General features: G+C 49.2%; 1 protein-coding gene across 2 annotated transcripts in view; it reads right to left on the bottom strand.

Moving 5' to 3' along the window:
- Positions 1 to 16,448, bottom strand: part of RHPN2 (rhophilin Rho GTPase binding protein 2) — a 92,342-nt gene that overhangs the window by 2,734 nt on the left and 73,160 nt on the right. For both annotated transcript variants that reach the window (XM_054464679.2, XM_063657496.1), the window contains 3 exons: positions 14,753 to 14,829; positions 12,606 to 12,752; positions 11,299 to 11,454 (listed from right to left, as the gene is read on the bottom strand). In XM_054464679.2, coding sequence (XP_054320654.2) covers positions 11,299 to 11,454; positions 12,606 to 12,752; positions 14,753 to 14,829 — 380 coding nt within the window. The remainder of the gene's footprint in view (positions 1 to 11,298; positions 11,455 to 12,605; positions 12,753 to 14,752; positions 14,830 to 16,448) is intronic.

The raw sequence follows: 16,448 nt of genomic DNA on the forward strand, positions 1-16,448 counted from the left end.
GAGCCCAGGAGGTTGAGGCTATAGTGAGCTGTGATTGTGCCACTGCACTCCAGCCTGGGCAACAGAGTGAGACCTCTGTCTCAAAAAAAAAAAAAAAGGGCGGGAGGGAAGGGAAGAGGGGAAAGGAAGGAAAGAGGGGAAGGAAAGGGAAGAGGAGAAGGGAAGGGAAGAGGGGAAGGGAAGGAAAAAAAAAAAGAATATGCAGTGAGCAATAGGTCTGTCTCCCTGTCACCTGGGCTTCTAAGGCCCTCCATGTTATACTTTTAGAGATGATGTGCATATACAATTATTTCTATGTGTACATAAGTATATTACCATTCATTTTCTTAAAAGGAATATACTACAACTATTCTACACCTGATTTTCTTTTTTTCTTTTTTTTCTTTTTCTTTTTTTTTTTAAGACGGAGTCTCGCTCTGTCGCCCAGGCTGGAGTGCCATTTTCATCATTTTCAAGTGTAGAGTTCAGTGGCATTAACTACATTCACATCATTATGATCCACTGCCACCATCCATCTCTGAAACTTTTTCATCTTCCTCAGCTGAAACTTTGTACCATTAAACACTCTCTACTATTAACTTTCAAAGAATCATGTAGGATTCAAACTGGAAATCTAGGGAAACTTGCTTTCTGAAGACTTCCACATGGGCTATCACCAGCTTCTAAGGTTTGCCTAACATTGAGATTGTTTAGTTCTCCACATGTTTACTGATGCTCTACTATGTTCTGGCACTAAAATTAGGCATACAATATATCCCTGCAATAGTTGAGGACATTGTTCCTAATAAACCCTAAGAGGGGTCGGGCACAGTGTCTCACACCTGTAATCCCAACACTTTCGGAGGCTGAGGTGGGCGGATCACTTGAGGCCAGGCGTTCAAGACCATCGTGGCCAACATGGGAAAACCCTATCTCTACTAAAAATACAAAAATTAGCCGGATGTGGTGGCCCACACCTGTAATCCCAGCTACTCAGGAGCTGAGGCAGAAGAATCACTTGAACCCAGGAGGCGGAGGTTGCAGTGAGCCAAGATCACGCCACTGCACTCCAGCCTGGGCGATGGAGTGAGACTCTATCGCAAAAAATAAATATATAATAAATAAATAAATAAAATAAACCCTCAGAGGAATCTGAGTTATGCAGCAATAAAGTAGGGGGTACTTCGAGCCCCTAAGGGATGGAGATGCCTCTTCCTTTTCTGGAAAACTGACCACTAACTCCACCATGTTTTACAGAGCACACACAATGTCATTTAAAACAATAATAAAACGAATAATCCTGGAGACAGATGTGAGGCCTGAAAGCATTTCCGAACACTCAGCTGCTCAAAGTCCATTGTGTATCAAAACCACTGCCTTATAAATACCCTCAGTTATCTTCCAGCTGCCCCCAGCAATGCTAACTCACTCATCTCCACCCTCTGCCTCCCCTAGGGCCTGTATCTGAAAGGTTGTGCATTGCTGGAGGACACTCACCAAGGCTTCCCTTGGAATTCTAACCTGACCCCAAACCTCTAATAGGCACCCATTTCCTGGCACTACTGTGTGTCCCTAGTAATTTCATTTCCTTTTCTCCTGCATACTTGTCTCTTATCTTCGCTCTCCTCCTGAAGCCACTCACGCACCCTCCTGACATCCCTGCCGTATACTTCATGGCATCCGTCCCCCAAGACCAAGCCCTTCTGTGTGCCTGGATCCCATTCCCTCTCTCCTCTGGGCACCCTTGCCTCCCAGACCTCTACACACACACACACACACTCCTGCAATGCGTACCATCACATTTTTTGAAAAGCCTTTCTTGGCCCAGATCCCTACACACACACACACACACACACACACACACACACACACACACACACACACACACACACACACACACACACGCCCCTCTCTACACACACACACACACACATAACACACACTCCTGCAATGCATACTGCAATGCATACCATCACATTCTTTGAAAAGCCTTTCTTAGCTGGGTGCAGTGACTCATGCCTGTAATCCCAGCACTTTCAGAGGCCGAGACAGACGGATCACAAGGTCAGGAGATTGAGACCATCCTGGCTAACACAATGAAACCCCGTCTCTACTAAAAATACAAAAAATTAGCCGGGCGTGGTGGCGGGCACCTGTAGTCCCAGCTACTTGGGAGGCTGAGGCAAGAGAATGGCGTGAACCAGGAGGTGGAGCTTGCAGTGAGCTGAAATAGCGCCACTCACTGCATTCCAGCCTGGGCGACAGAGCGAGACTCGGTCTCAAAAAAAAAAAAAGTAAAGCCTTTCTTGACCCTATTCCCCTCCAGGTCCACCCCAGTATCATACCCACACACACTATCTCTCACTCCTGCAATGTGTACCACTACTTTCTTTGAAAAGCCTTTTTTTTTTCTTTTTTTTTTTTTGAGACGGAGTCTTGCTGTCACCAGGCTGGAGTGCAGTGGCATGACTTCAACTCACTGCAACCTCTGCCTCCTGGGTTCAAGTGATTCTCCTGCCTCAGCCTCCCAAGTAACTCGGATTACAGTTATCTGCCACCATACCCAGATAATTTTTGTATTTTTAGTAGAGACAGGGTTTCACCATGTTGGCCAGGTTGGTCTTGAACTTCTGGCCTCAAGTGATCCACGTGCCTCAGCCTCCCAAAGTGCTGTGATTACAGGCGTGAGCCACTGTGCCCAGCTCCATTTACTATTTCTTTCCCCGCCACCCACTCCTCACTCAAATCCACCTGGGGTACCCCTCTAGAACTCTTAGGGCTTTACAGAGCACAGTTTAAAACTACTGTGTAGGCCTAACTCTTCCATCCTCTGGATGAGAAAACTGAGGCCCGGGGAGGGTATGAACGTGCTGAAGGTTACACAGCCTGTGAATGGCAGTCAGGGCCTAATTCCAGAGCTTGATTCCAAGCTTAGATTTGTTCAACTAGGGATCCCCACTGTAGTCAAGACGGTAGCCAAGGGCAGCAGGTCATCAGTTCAGCCAGAGTGCTAGGCTAAATGTTCTCTTTATTTGATTTTGTTTGAAAGGCTCAGTCGCTAAAAACAGTGCTTGGCTGTCATTATCTAAAATCCTCATCATAAAAATTAATAGACAAAAATAATTTTTTTTTTAATTATTTTTAAAAAGCCAGGGACTGGGCATGGTGGCTCACTCGTGTAATCCCAGCACTTTTGAGAGGCCAAGGTGGGCCGATCACCGGAGGCCAGGAGTCCAAGATCAGCCTGGCCAATATGGTGAAACCCCGTCTCTACTACAAATACAAAAATTAGCCAGGCATCGTGGTGGGTGCCTGTAATTCCAGCTACTCGGGAGGCTGAGGCAGGAGAATTGCTTGAACCTGGGAGGCAGAGGTTGCAGTGAGCCAAGATTGCACCACTGCACTCCAGCCTGAATGACAAGAGCAAGACTCTATCTCCAAAAAAAAAAAAAAAAAAAGAGCCAGGTACAGTGGCTCACGCCAGTAATCCCAACTATTCGGGAGGCTGATTCAAGAGGGTCTCTTGAGGCTAGGAATTCAAGATCAGCTTGGATAACTTAGTTAGACCCCGTCACTACAAAATTAATTAAATAAAAGACAAAAGGAAATTACTTTTGGCCTGGTGCAGTGGCTCATTCCTGTAATCCTAACACTTTGGGAGGCAGAGGCAGGAAAATTGCTTAAGCCCAGGAGTTTGGGACCAGGCTGGGCAACAAAATGAGACTGTCACTACAAAAAAATTAAAAATTAGCTGGGGATAGTGGTGCACGCATGTAGTCCCAGCTACTCGGAAGGATCTTTTTTTTTTTTTTTTGAGATAGAGTCTCCCTCTCTTGCCCAGGCTGGAGTGCAGTGGCACGATCTCGGCTCACTGCAACCTCTGCCTCCTGGGTTCAAGCAATTCTCCTGCCTTGGCCTCCCAAGTAGCTGGGATTACAGGCACCTGCCACCACCACGCCCAGGGTTTCACCATGTTGACCAGGCTGGTCTCGAATTCCTGGCCTCAGGTGACAAGAAGGGAGGATCTTTTGAGCCCTAGAACTCGAGGCTGTAGTGAGCTATGATTGCACTATTGCACTCCAGCTTGGCAACTGAGTGAGATCCTGTCTCAAAACAAACAAAACAAAACAAAAAACAACAACAAAAGAAATTATTTGGCCGGGCATGCTGGCTCATGCCTGTAATCCCAGCACTTTGGGAGGCAAGGTAGGTGGAATGCTTGAGCTTAGAAGTTAGAGAACAGCTAGGGCAACACGGTGAAGCCCCGTCTCTACAAAAAATATGAAAAATTAGCTGGGTATAGTGTTGCATGCCTATAGTCCTAGCTACTCAGGAAGCAGAGGTGGGGGGATCACTTACGCCCAAGAGTAAAGACCACAGTGAGCCGAGATAGCGCCAGGGCAATGAGAGCGAGACCCTGTCTCAAAACAAAAAACTAACTTTTTTTTTTTCTAGACAGGGTCTTACTCTGTCGCCCCGGGTGGAGTACAGTGGCGTGACCTCGGCTCACTGCAACCTCTGCCTCCCAGGCTTAAGCGATTCTCATGCCTTAGCCTCCCATGCAGCTGGGATTGCAGGCGCACACCACCACATCCCGCTAATTTTTATATTTTTAGTAGAGACAGGGTTTTGCCATGGTGGCCAGGATGGTCTCGAACTCCTGGCTTCAAGTGATCCACCCGCCTCGGCCTCCCAAAGTGCTAGGATTACAGGAGTCAACCACTGTGACCAGCCTAAAAACATTACTTTTAAAAAAATTAAAGAGGTCCTGCTGGGTGAAAAGAATAAACATCATGATCATGGTTATCATCATTATAATGCCTATCGTGAAGTGAAATGTAGCTCATGTTTGGCCCTCTTGTAAGGGCTTTATGTAAACTCAGTTTATCCTGAGGCTCACAGCTATTCCCTGACTTGCTGAAGGCCACACAACTGGTGGTGGAAAGCCAGGATACACATCTAGACTGTCTGAGTGCAGAACCCTTGCTGTCAGCTACTACAGCAGCCCCTTCCTTGGACTGGTGTAAAGATGTCACAGGCTTGAAAGTCAAGCCTTTGCACCTCTCACAGGGGGCAGGCCATACCCCATAAACTCAGGCCTCTGCTGATGGGGTCCCTACTCCAACCTTCAGTGTGTGGCTCGGCTCTTTTCTCTAACCTCCTTTTGGACAAACTTCTTTTCTGTTTCTGCTGGGGACCTTAATCACTTGTCCAGAAACTCCATGGATTTTGTCCCTAAAAATATAATTTCTTATGATCCCTTCTCCCAAGATGCTCTGAGTCCCTTGACTTTATCTTCTTTTAAAATTTGAAGTATGTCAGGTGCGGTGGCTCACGCCTGTAATCCCAGTACTTTGGGAGGCCAAGGTGGATGGATCACGAGGTCAGGAGTTCGAGACCAGCCTGACCAACATGGTGAAATCCTGTCTCCACTAAAAATACAAAAATTAGCCAGGAATAGTGGTGCCCGCCTATAATCCCAGCCACTTGGGAAGCTGAGGCAGGAGAATCACTTGAATCCGGGAGGCAGAGGTTGCAGTGAGCCGAGATCACGCCACTGCACTCCAGCCTGGGCGATAGTGCGAGACTCCATCTCAAAAAAAAAAAAAAAAAAAAATATTTTGAGATATAATTCACATACATGCATAAAATTCACCATTTTAATAACCTTCTGTGGCTTTTATTTATCATTTTTATTTTTGAGACAGGGTCTTGCTCTGACACCCAGGCTGGAGTGTGGTGGTAAAATCATAGCTCACTGCAGTCTCAGCCTCCCTGGGCTCAAGTGATTCCTCCTGCCTCAGCCTCCCAAGCAGCTGGGACTACAGGCGTGCGCCACCATGCCTCACTAATTTTTTTTATTTTTTGTAGAGACAAGGTCTCGCCATGTTGCCCAGGCTGGTCTCGAACTCCTGGGCTCAAGCGAACATACTGCCTCAGCCTCTCAAAGTGCTGGAATTACAGGTGTGAGCCAGCATGCCAAGACATCAGTGATTTTTAGTATATTCACAAAGTTAGGTGACCATCACTACTACCTAATTTCAGAACATTTCCATCCCCCCAAAAAGAAACCTTCTACCTTATGACCCTTCAGCAGTCCCTCCCCACTCCCATTGCCCAGCCCCAGCACCATCTACTTTCTGTCTCTGGATTTGCCTATGCTGAGCATTTCATATCCATGGACTCAAAATCCACTGGCTCTCTGGCCCTCTCTCAACTGACTTCTGGTGCCACCTCTCCACCAAAGTGTCTTTTCATCCTGCTGCCAAATACAACAGGCACAGCTAAGCTGACCTCATTCTCCACCTCTCAACTGCATTCAGGGCAACCCATCACTCTCTCACTGCAAAGCTTTCTCCTCTTAAGTTGAGAAGCTCCTTTCTTCCGACAGCTCTGAAGTCTCCTCCATTTTCTTTGCACTTGCTTCTCTTCCAACTGATCTCTGTTTAGCCCTCAGCCCTAGGCCCCTTGCAGGGAGCTGCATTTTGTCTCACAGCCTCAAACATCATCCCTGTGCAATGATTCTCAAATATTTATTTCTAGCTCTGATTTCTTCCTCGAACTGAAGACTTCACATCCAATCTCCTCCCTTATGCTTACGTCTGACTGCTAATAGCATCTGAAACATTCAAAACACGACTCTTGATTTCTCTCTCCTTCACCTCCCTCATACCCATTACCCATCATTATGAAAAATAACCAGGCCAGGCATGGTGGCTCATGCCTGTAATCCCAACACTTTGGGAGGCGGAGGTGGGAGGATCGCTTAAGGCCAGGAGTTTGAGGCCAACCTTGGCAATATATCAAGGCCCCATCTCTACCAAAAAAAATTTACAATAGATAGATAAACAAATTAGCCAGGCATAGTGGTACACACCTGTAGTTCCAGCTACTCGGGAGGCTGAGGCAAAAGGGTTGCCTGAGCCCAGGAAGTCAAGGCTACAGTGAGCTATGATTGCACCACTGCATTCCAGCCAAGCAACAGAGTGAGACCCTGTCTAAAAAAAAAAAAACAACAACAACAACAACAAAAAAAAGCAAAACAAACAAAAAAACAACAGAAAAAAGAAATTAAAGGTAGAAAAATAACCACTACCCATGAGATTGATCAAGCCAAAAACTGAGGCCTCACCTCCCTGTGCACTGTCTCCTTTACACAAATCATCCACAAATCCCCCATCAGCTCTACCTCCAAACTATGTCCCAGGGACACTCATGTCTCTCCAACTCTACAGCCACCCCCATCACCTCAGCCACTAACGTCACCAGCCTGGACAACTGCCATGGCCAGTCTCCGGCAGCAGACGCCCTTCTAAAACAAACATCACACCACGCCGTTCCCCTTCTGAAAAGGTCCAGTGGCTTCCAAGCTCCCACCACTGTCGCCAAGGCCTCCTTCCTACCTCACTTCCCACAGCTCCCTTCCTTGTCCTGGTGCTCTTACCAAAAGGCCTTCTTTTTGCCTCTCTGGTAGGAGAAGCTTATTCTGCTGCAGGGGCTCTGTACCTGTAGGTGCCCCTGCCCAGAAGGCCTTTCTTGTCCCTCTGCAACTGGCTCGAACCTCCTGGTCACTCTCATGTCTGTTCCAGCCCTGCCTAGATACAGCCTCGCCCCCTCCCCAGTCATTCCACCCCGTTACAGGTCTTTTTTCCTTTACAGCACTTATCAAAATCCTGACCATTTATTTGCTGACTTAGTGCCAGCTTCGTGGGGGGGCAGGGACCTTATCTGTGTAATGTAATCTGGAGCTCTGACACCTAAGAGAGTGTCTGGCACCCAATTGATCCTCAATCAATATTTGTTGAATGAATAAATGAGTGTTGTTACAGAGGGAAGGTCGAGGGTACATCATTAAGTGTGGCAAAGTGCAGAGAACGTCATTAAGTGTGGCAAGAATCCTAGCACTTGGGGAAAATTTTAGGGTTTTTTTGCAGACAGAGTCTCACTCTGTTGCCCAGGCTGGAGTGCAATGGCGCGATCTCTGCTCACTGCAACCTCCACCTCCCGGGTTCAAACTATTCTCCTGCCTCAGCCTCCTGAGTAGCTGGGGTTACAGGCGCATACCACCACGCCCAGCTGATTTTTATATTTTCAGTAGAGACAGGGTTTGCCTTGTTGGTCAGGCTGGTCTTGAGAACTCCTGACTTCAAGCAATCTGCCCACCTCAGCCTCCAAAAGTACTCAGATTACAGGCATGAGCACCATGCCTGGCCTCACGTGGGGAAAATTAAAGGTGGTAACTGTGCAAGTGAACTTGAAGAGACTCAAATGCTTCCCAAATCTCCCAGGACATGGCTGACACTGCCTCTAGGGCATACAGAGGGATTGTCTTAACTTTCACAGGTTGTCTTAAGCTCTTCTGTACCATTAGAATTTTTTTTGTTTTTTGTTTTTTTCACTATGAGTATGTATTACTTTTGTAATTAAACAATTTGATCAGAAAAATAGATCAGTTGATTATTTTATCTACAGGATATTTTTTAAAGTTTGCTAGCAGGGTGCAGTGGCTCACGCGTGTAATCCCAGCATTTTGGGAGGCCAAGGTGAGAGGATGGCTTGAGCCCAGGAGTTCAAGACCAGCCTTGGCAACATAGCGAGAACCTGTCTCTACAAAAAATAATAGGCCAGGCACAGTGGCTCATGCCTGTAATCCCAGCACTCTGGGCCGAGGCGGGTGGATCACGGGGTCAGGATATCAAGACCATCCTGGCTAACATGGTGAGACCCCGTCTCTACTAAAAATACAAAAAATTAGCTGGGCATGTTGGCAGGCACCTGTAGTCCCAGCTACTTGGGAGGCTGAGGCAGGAGAATGGCATGAACCCGGGAGGCAAAGCTTGCAGTGAGCCGAGACTGCACCACTGCACTCCAGCCTGGGCGACAGAGCGAGACTCCGTCTCAAAAAAAATAATAAAAATTAAAAAAAAGAATAAATCGCTCTCCCTCTCCCCTCTCCCTCCTTCGGTCTCCCTCTCCCTCTCCCTCTCCCTCTCCCTCCTTTGGTCTCCCTCTCCCTCTCCCTCCTTCGGTCTCCCTCTCCTTCTTTTTTCGGTCTCCCTCTGTTGCCGAAGCTGGACTGTACTGCGGTGATCTCGGCTCGCTGCAACCTCCCTGCCTCGGGCTCCTGTGATTCTCCTGCCTCGGCCTGCCGAGTGCTTGGGATTGCAGGCGCGCGCCGCCACGCCTGACTGGTTTTTGTGTTTTTGGTGGAGACGGGGTTTCGCCCTGTTGAACAGGCTGGTCTCCAGCTCCTGGCCTCGAGTGATCTGCCCGCCTCGGCCTCCCGAGGTGCTGGGATTGCAGACGGAGTCTCGCTCACTCAGTGCTCAATGTTGCTCAGGCTGGACTGCAGTGGCGTGATCTCGGCTCGCTACAACCTCCACCTCCCAACCGCCTGCCTTGGCCTCCTAAAGTGCTAAGATTACAGACTCTGCCCCACCGCCACCCCGTCTAGGAAGTGAGGAGCGTCTCTTCCTGGCCGCCCATTGTCTGGGATGTGAGGAGCCCCTCTGCCCGGCCGCACCGTCTGGGAAGTGAGGAGTGCCTCTGCCCGGTTGCCCCGTCTGGGAGGTGAGGAGCACCTCTGCCCAGCCGCCCCGTCTGGGAGGTGAGGAGCGCCTCTGCCCGGCCGCCCCGTCTGGGAGATGAGGAGCGCCTCTGCCCGGCCGCCCCGTCTGGGAAGTAAGGAGCGCCTCTGTCCGGCCGCCCCGTCTGGGAGGTGAGGAGCACCTCTGCCCGGCCGCCACCCTGTCTGGGAGGAAGTGAGGAGCACCTCTGCCTGGCCGCCACCCCGTCTGGGAGGTGAGGAGCGCCTCTGCCCGGCCGCCCCGTCTGGGAAGTGAGGAGCGCCTCTGCCTGGCCGCCCCGTCTGGGAGATGAGGAGCGTCTCTGCCCGGCAGCCCAACGCCTGGGAAGTGAGGAGCGCCTCTGCCTGGCCGCCACCCCGTCTGGGAGGAAGTGAGGAGCGCCTCTGCCTGGCCGCCCCGTCTGGGAAGTGAGGAGCGCCTCTGCCCGGCTGCCCCGTCTGGGAAGTGAGGAGCGCCTCTGCCTGGCCGCCCCGTCTGGGAGATGAGGAGCGTCTCTGCCCGGCAGCCCAACGCCTGGGAAGTGAGGAGCGCCCCTGCCCGGCCGCCACCCCGTCTGGGAGGAAGTGAGGAGCGCCTCTGCCTGGCCACCCCGTCTGGGAAGTGAGGAGCGCCTCTGCCCGGCCGCCCCGTCTGGGAAGTGAGGAGCGCCTCTGCCTGGCCGCCCCGTCTGGGAGATGAGGAGCGTCTCTGCCCGGCAGCCCAACGCCTGGGAAGTGAGGAGCACCTCTGCCCGGCCGCCACCCCGTCTTGGAGGAAGTGAGGAGCGCCTCTGCCCGGCGGCCCCATCTGGGAAGTGAGGAGCGCCTCTGCCCGGCCACCCTGTCTGGGAGGTGTACCCAACAGCTCCGAAGAGATAGCGACCATCGGGAGTGGGCCATGAGGACGATGACGGTTTTGTTGAAAAGAAGGGGGGGAAGTGTGGGGAAAGGAAGGAGAGATCAGATTGTTGCTGTGTCTGTGTAGAAAGAGGTGGGCATAGGAGACTCCATTTTGTTCTGACTAGGAGAAATTCTTCTGCCTTGGGATGCTGTTGATCTATGGCCTTGCCCCCAGCCCCGTGCTCTCTGAAACATGTGCTGTGTCAACTCAGGGTTAAATGGATTAAGGGCGGTGCAAGATGTGCTTTGTTAAACAGATGCTTGAAGGCAGCATGCTCTTTAAGAGTCATCACCACTCCCTAATCTCAAGTACCCAGGGGCACAAACACTGCAGAAGGCCGCAGGGACCTCTGCCTAGGAAAACCAGAGACCTTTGTTCATGTGTTTATCTCCTGACCTTCTCTCCACCATTATCCTATGACCCTGCCATATCCCCCTCTCCGAGAAACACCCAAGAATCATCAATAAATACTTCATTAAAAAAAAAAAAGAATAAATAAAGAACGAATGAGCCAGGGGTGGTAGTGGGTGCCTGTAATTCCAGCTGCTTGTGTGGCTGAGGTGGGAGGATCACTTAAACCCAGGAGACAGAGGCTGCAGTAAGCCATGATCATACCACTGCAAACCAGCCCGGGCAATAGGGCAAGACCCTGTCTTTAAAAAGAAAAAGTTTGCCAATTTTCTCTTTGACCCAAGGTGAGCACACTACAGTGATTACAAGCCTGGGAGTCCAGTCATTTGTACCATGTTACACAGGCAGGAGACAGAGGGTCTGGTAAACACCTCTGGGGCTGAACTCATGCAGATTTCACTCCACGCCACTACTGACTGCCCAGGGAGGTGTCAGCACTCACCATGGATGATGTGGAGTCCAGGAGGCTCACGACTTTCATCTGGATCTCGTCCTCGCCAAAGCTCTTCAGCAGCTTCATAACCTCACTCACCGTCAGCCACTTACAATCCACAAGCTGAATGGAGACAATATAATCTCCTTCCCGGGCTCCTGCCACCTGAAAAAGTATTGTTGAAAATAAGTCAACGTTCACTCAAATCCTTGAATCAGTCCCCATTAACAAAATAGGTATTTGCATAAGTTCGCATCAAGAAAGCAAAAATTCGCTTTGGGTGGCTGAGACGGGTATAGACCACTTGAGGTCAGTAGTTCAAGACCAGCCTGTACAACACGGTGAAACCCATCTCTACTAAAAATACAAAAATCAGCCAGGTGTGGTGGTGGGCACCTGTAGTCCTAGCTACTTGGGAGGCTGAGGCAGGAGAATTGCTTGAACTCGGGAGGCAGACATTGCAGTAAGCCGAGATCGTGCCACTGCTCTCCAGCCTGGGTGCAATTAAAAAAAAAAAAAAAAAAAAAGCCAAAATTGGCCAGGCACAGTGGCTCACGCCTGTAATCCTAGCACTCTGGGAGGCCAAGGCAGACAGAATACTTGAGGCCAGGAGTTCGAGACCAGCCTGGCCAACATGGCAAAACCCTGTTTCTACTAAAAATACAAAAATTAGGCCGGGTCAGGTGGCTCACACTTGTAATCCCAGCACTTTGGGAGGCCCAGGTGGGCGGATCACGAGATCAGGAGATCGAGACCATCCTGGCTAACACGGTGAAACTCCGTCTCTACTAAAAACACACAAAAAATTAGCCGGGCATGGTGGCACGCACCTGTAATCCCAGCTACTCAGCAGCCTGAGGCAGGAGAATTACTTGAACCCAGGAGGTGGAGGTTGCAGTGCCAAGATTGTGCCACTGCACTCCAGCCTGGGCGACAGAGCGAGACTGCGTCTCAAAAAACAAAAACAAAAACTAAAATTAGCTGAGTGTGGTGGCACGTGCCTGTAATCCCAGCTACTCAGGAAGCTGAGACAGGAGAATCACTTGAACCCAGGAAGCAGAAGCTGCAGTGAGCCCTGAGATCACGCCACTGCACGATCGTGACTCACTGCAGCCTCCACCTCCCACGTCTAAAAAAAACTAAAAACAAAAAACAAACAAAAAAAAGACAGTAAAAATTAATCCTTTTCTTTTAGGGAATGTAGCACCCATGAGGCCTTTCACATCAAGTCAGGCCTTTGACATGGGTGAACCTACCCTAAATTCAATCACCCAGATATCTGTGTTTGCTGCCAACCAAGAAAAACATGTGCTTACCGAGGCAGAGCAGTAAGGATCCAGGAAGTGAACCTGAACGGGGGCGTTCCCTCTCAAGGTGAACCCCAAGTCCCCTTCTTCTGCGGTGAAGCGGATGCTTCGAGGAGGCGTCCACCGCTTGTTAGCCGAAAACACAGATAAGGGGCCCTTTGGAAGAGAGCATCGTTAGGTGTAGGATTTGAAGGCTGGATCAGACGCTTGAAAGCTAAAGGGAATTTTGCCTGCTGTCCTTGAAGATCTTACTTGGCCTTCTTGTTCAGGGACAAATGACACATCTGGGGGCATACATGCTACAGCAGTCATGCGAGAACCTGGAAAGCCATCTTCTCAAACATACCCAATATATTTTCAATAAAATTATCTTTTAGACATTGTACTAATTATCTTTTTCTTTTTTTTTTTTTGAGACATTGTCTCGCTCTGTCGCCCAGGCTAGAGTGTGGTGGTGTGATCTCGGCTCACTGCAGCCTCTGCCTCCCGGGTTCAAGCAATTCTCCTGAGTAGCTGGGATTACAGGTGCGAACCACCATGCCCGGCTAATTTTTGTATTTTTAGCAGAGATGGGGTTTCACCATGTTGGACAGGCTGGTCTCAAACTCCTGACCTCAGGTGATCCGCCCACCTCAGCTTCCCAAAGTGCTGGGATTAAAGGCGTGAGCCACCACACCCGGCCAAAATTATCTTAAATAAAATCTCTAATATAAACAATTTAAGACCAAGCGTGTCATGCCTGTAATCCTAAGCACTTTGTGTGACCAAGGCAGAAGGATCGCTTGAGGCCAGGGGTTTGAGACCAGCCTGGGCAACATAGCGGGAACCATTCTCTACTAAAAACATAAAATAATTAGCCAGGCATGGTAGTGCACGCCTATGGTTCCATCTACTCAGGCTGCTGAGGCAGGAGGACTTCTTGAGCCCAGCAGTTCGAGGCTGCAGTGAACTATGATTGTGCCACTGCACTCCAGCCTGGGTGAAAACAGAGTTAGACCCTGTCTAAAAAAATAAAAAAGGAAAAAAAATCTCAGGCCAGGCACAGTGGCTCATACCTGTAATCCCAGCACTCTGGGATGCCTAGGCAGGAAGATGGTTTGAGCCCAGGAGTTTGAGACCAGCCTAGGCAACATAGCAAGACCCCATCTCTACAAGAAATAAAAATTAGTTGGACGTGGTGGTGTGTGCCTGTAGTCCCATCTACTAGGGTAGCTGAGGCAGGAGGATCGCTTGAGCCCAGAAGGTTCAGGCTGCAGTGAGCTATGATCATGCCACTGTCATCCAGCCTAGGTGACACAGTGAGACCATGTCTCTAAAAAAAATTAAAAAATATTTTAAAAATTTTTAAATAGACAATACCTAAAAACTACTTTTAAAATATGCTACGGGGCCGGGCACAGTGGCTCAGGCCTGTAATCCCAGCACTTTGGGAGGCCGAGGTGAGCGGATCACTGGAGCCCAGTAGTTCAAGATCAGCCTGGCCAACATGGTGAAACCCCGTCTCTACTAAAAATACAAAATTAGCTAAGCATAGTGGCACAGGCCTGTAATCCCAACTACTCGGGAGGCTGAAGCTGGAGAATCACTTGAACCTGGGAGGCGGAGGCTGCAGTGAGCTGAGATCGCACCACTGCACTCCAGCCTGGGCAACAGAGTAAGACTCTGTCTCAAAAAACAAATAAATAAAAATAAATGAATAAAATAAAATATGCTATGGTCTGAATGTTTGTACCCTCCCAAAGTTTGTATATTAAAATATTAAAATTTTATTAATATTTATTAAAATTTAAAATGTATATTAAAATCATCAATGTAATTATTAGGAAGTGGGGCCTCTCGAGAGGTGATTCAGTCTTGGGGTGGAGCCCTCAAGAATGGAATACATGCTTTTAAAACAGGCCCAAGGGAGCTCATCACCTTTTCTGCCATGAGGATACAGGTAGAAGGCCCCACCTATAAACCAGAACATGGGCCTTCAGCAGACACCTTGGTCTTGGACTTCCCAGCCTCCAGAACTGAGAAATACATTTCTGCTGTTCATAAGCCACCCAGTTTGAGGCATTTTGTTATAGCAGCCCACATGGACTAAGACACCATACTCGCCAAAGTGAAGAGCTGTCCCCTTAGATCATTTATGTAGAGAGCTTTCAACATACCAGCTTCTGGAAGAAGTCCGTGACTGTCAGCTTGGAAAACTGGGGCAATATAATGTCAACCTCTTGCTCAGTTTTAGCTAGAATAGAGGATTAGAAATGGGAGGATAAATGTTTCTGTAATTGAAAGTGATCCTTATAGCCCAGTGTTGTGGCTCACGCCTGTAATCCCAGCACTTTGGGAGGCTGAGGCAGGTGGATCACTTGAGGCCAGAAGTTCAAGACCAGTCTGGCCAGCATGGTGAAACCCTGTCTCTATTAAAAATACAAAAATTAGCCAGGTGTGGTGGCAGGCGACTGTAATCCAAGTTACTCGGGAGGCTGAGGCAGGAGAATCACTTGAACCCAGGAGGCAGAGGTTGCAGTGAGTTGAAGTCATGCCACTGCACTCCAGCCTGGGTGACAGAGTAAGACTCCGGGGGGGGGAAAAAAAAAAAGAAAGTGATCTTTGGGAAGGAGACAGAACAGAACTTTCTCTTAGTCACACATCCTTCCCCTCGATTTAGACAAGTAGTAGAAGAAGATGGAACACAGCTCAACCCCCGACCTAGGGTGAACTGTACCTTCCATTTGGGTACCTCCAGCGAGCCATGGGAGGTATAACTCATTCCCGAGCTGGGACCAAGGAGTGATAACCAGACACATTCCTATGGGGTTTCCTGATACTTAAGGGGCTTAGTGGGCTTCTCTGGCACTCATAAAACCCTAATGAGGAGGCCGGGCACGGTGGCTAATGCTTGTAATCCCAGCACTTTGGGAGGCCACGGTGGGAGGATCATCTGAGGTCAAGAGTTCAAGACCAGCCTGGCCAACATGATGAAACCCCATCTCTACTAAAAATACAAAAAATTAGCCAGGCGTGGTGGCACGCGCCTGTAGTCCCAGCTACTTGGGAGGCTGAGGCTTGAACCAGGGAGGCAGAGGTTGCAGTGAGCTGAGATCATGCCACTGCACTCCAGCCTGGGTGACAAGAGCGAAATGACTTCTCAAAAACAAACAAAAAAACCTATTGAGAAGTCATCTATGTTTCAAGTGTTGTTGTTATGGAAGTTCCATGCCTCACTGGACACAGCCCTGGGATACTGTGCTTTCTGTTTTCATCATTATTACTATTTTGAGACAGGGTGTCACTCTGTCGCCCAACCTGGAGTGCAGTGGTGCGATCACAGCTCTCTTGCAGCTTGACCTCCAGGACTCAAATGATTCTCCTGCCTCAGCCTCCCAAGTAGCTGGAACTATAGGTATGCACCACCAACCTGATGAATTTTTTTTTTATTTTTTGTAGAGAGGGGGTCTCACTATGTTGCCCAGGCTGGTCTCAAACTCCTGAGCTGAAGTAGTCCTCCTGCCTCGGCCTCCCAAAGTGCTGAGATTACAGGTTTGAGCCACCGTGCTTGACCTTTTCATTATTAATGTGATACAAGGATTTCCCAGTGAAAAGGAGGTTTGGCAAATCATGACCATTGACAGCTACATACCCCCACCAGCATCTTCACAGCAGGCTCGGACTACCCTTAACATAAGGCTGGTCAATTTCTAACAAAGGATCCCAGGGCAGCCTGATTCTACACAAGAACAAACAGCATAAAAAGTGTATCTAGGCCAGGTGTGGTGGCTTACCCTGGTAATCCCAGCACTCTGGGAGGCCAAGGCAGGCGGATCACTTGAGGTCAGGAGTTCGAGACCAGCCTGGCCAACA

Source organism: Pongo pygmaeus, chromosome 20 (assembly GCF_028885625.2).
Source record: "Pongo pygmaeus isolate AG05252 chromosome 20, NHGRI_mPonPyg2-v2.0_pri, whole genome shotgun sequence".
Lineage (NCBI taxonomy): Eukaryota > Metazoa > Chordata > Mammalia > Primates > Hominidae > Pongo > Pongo pygmaeus.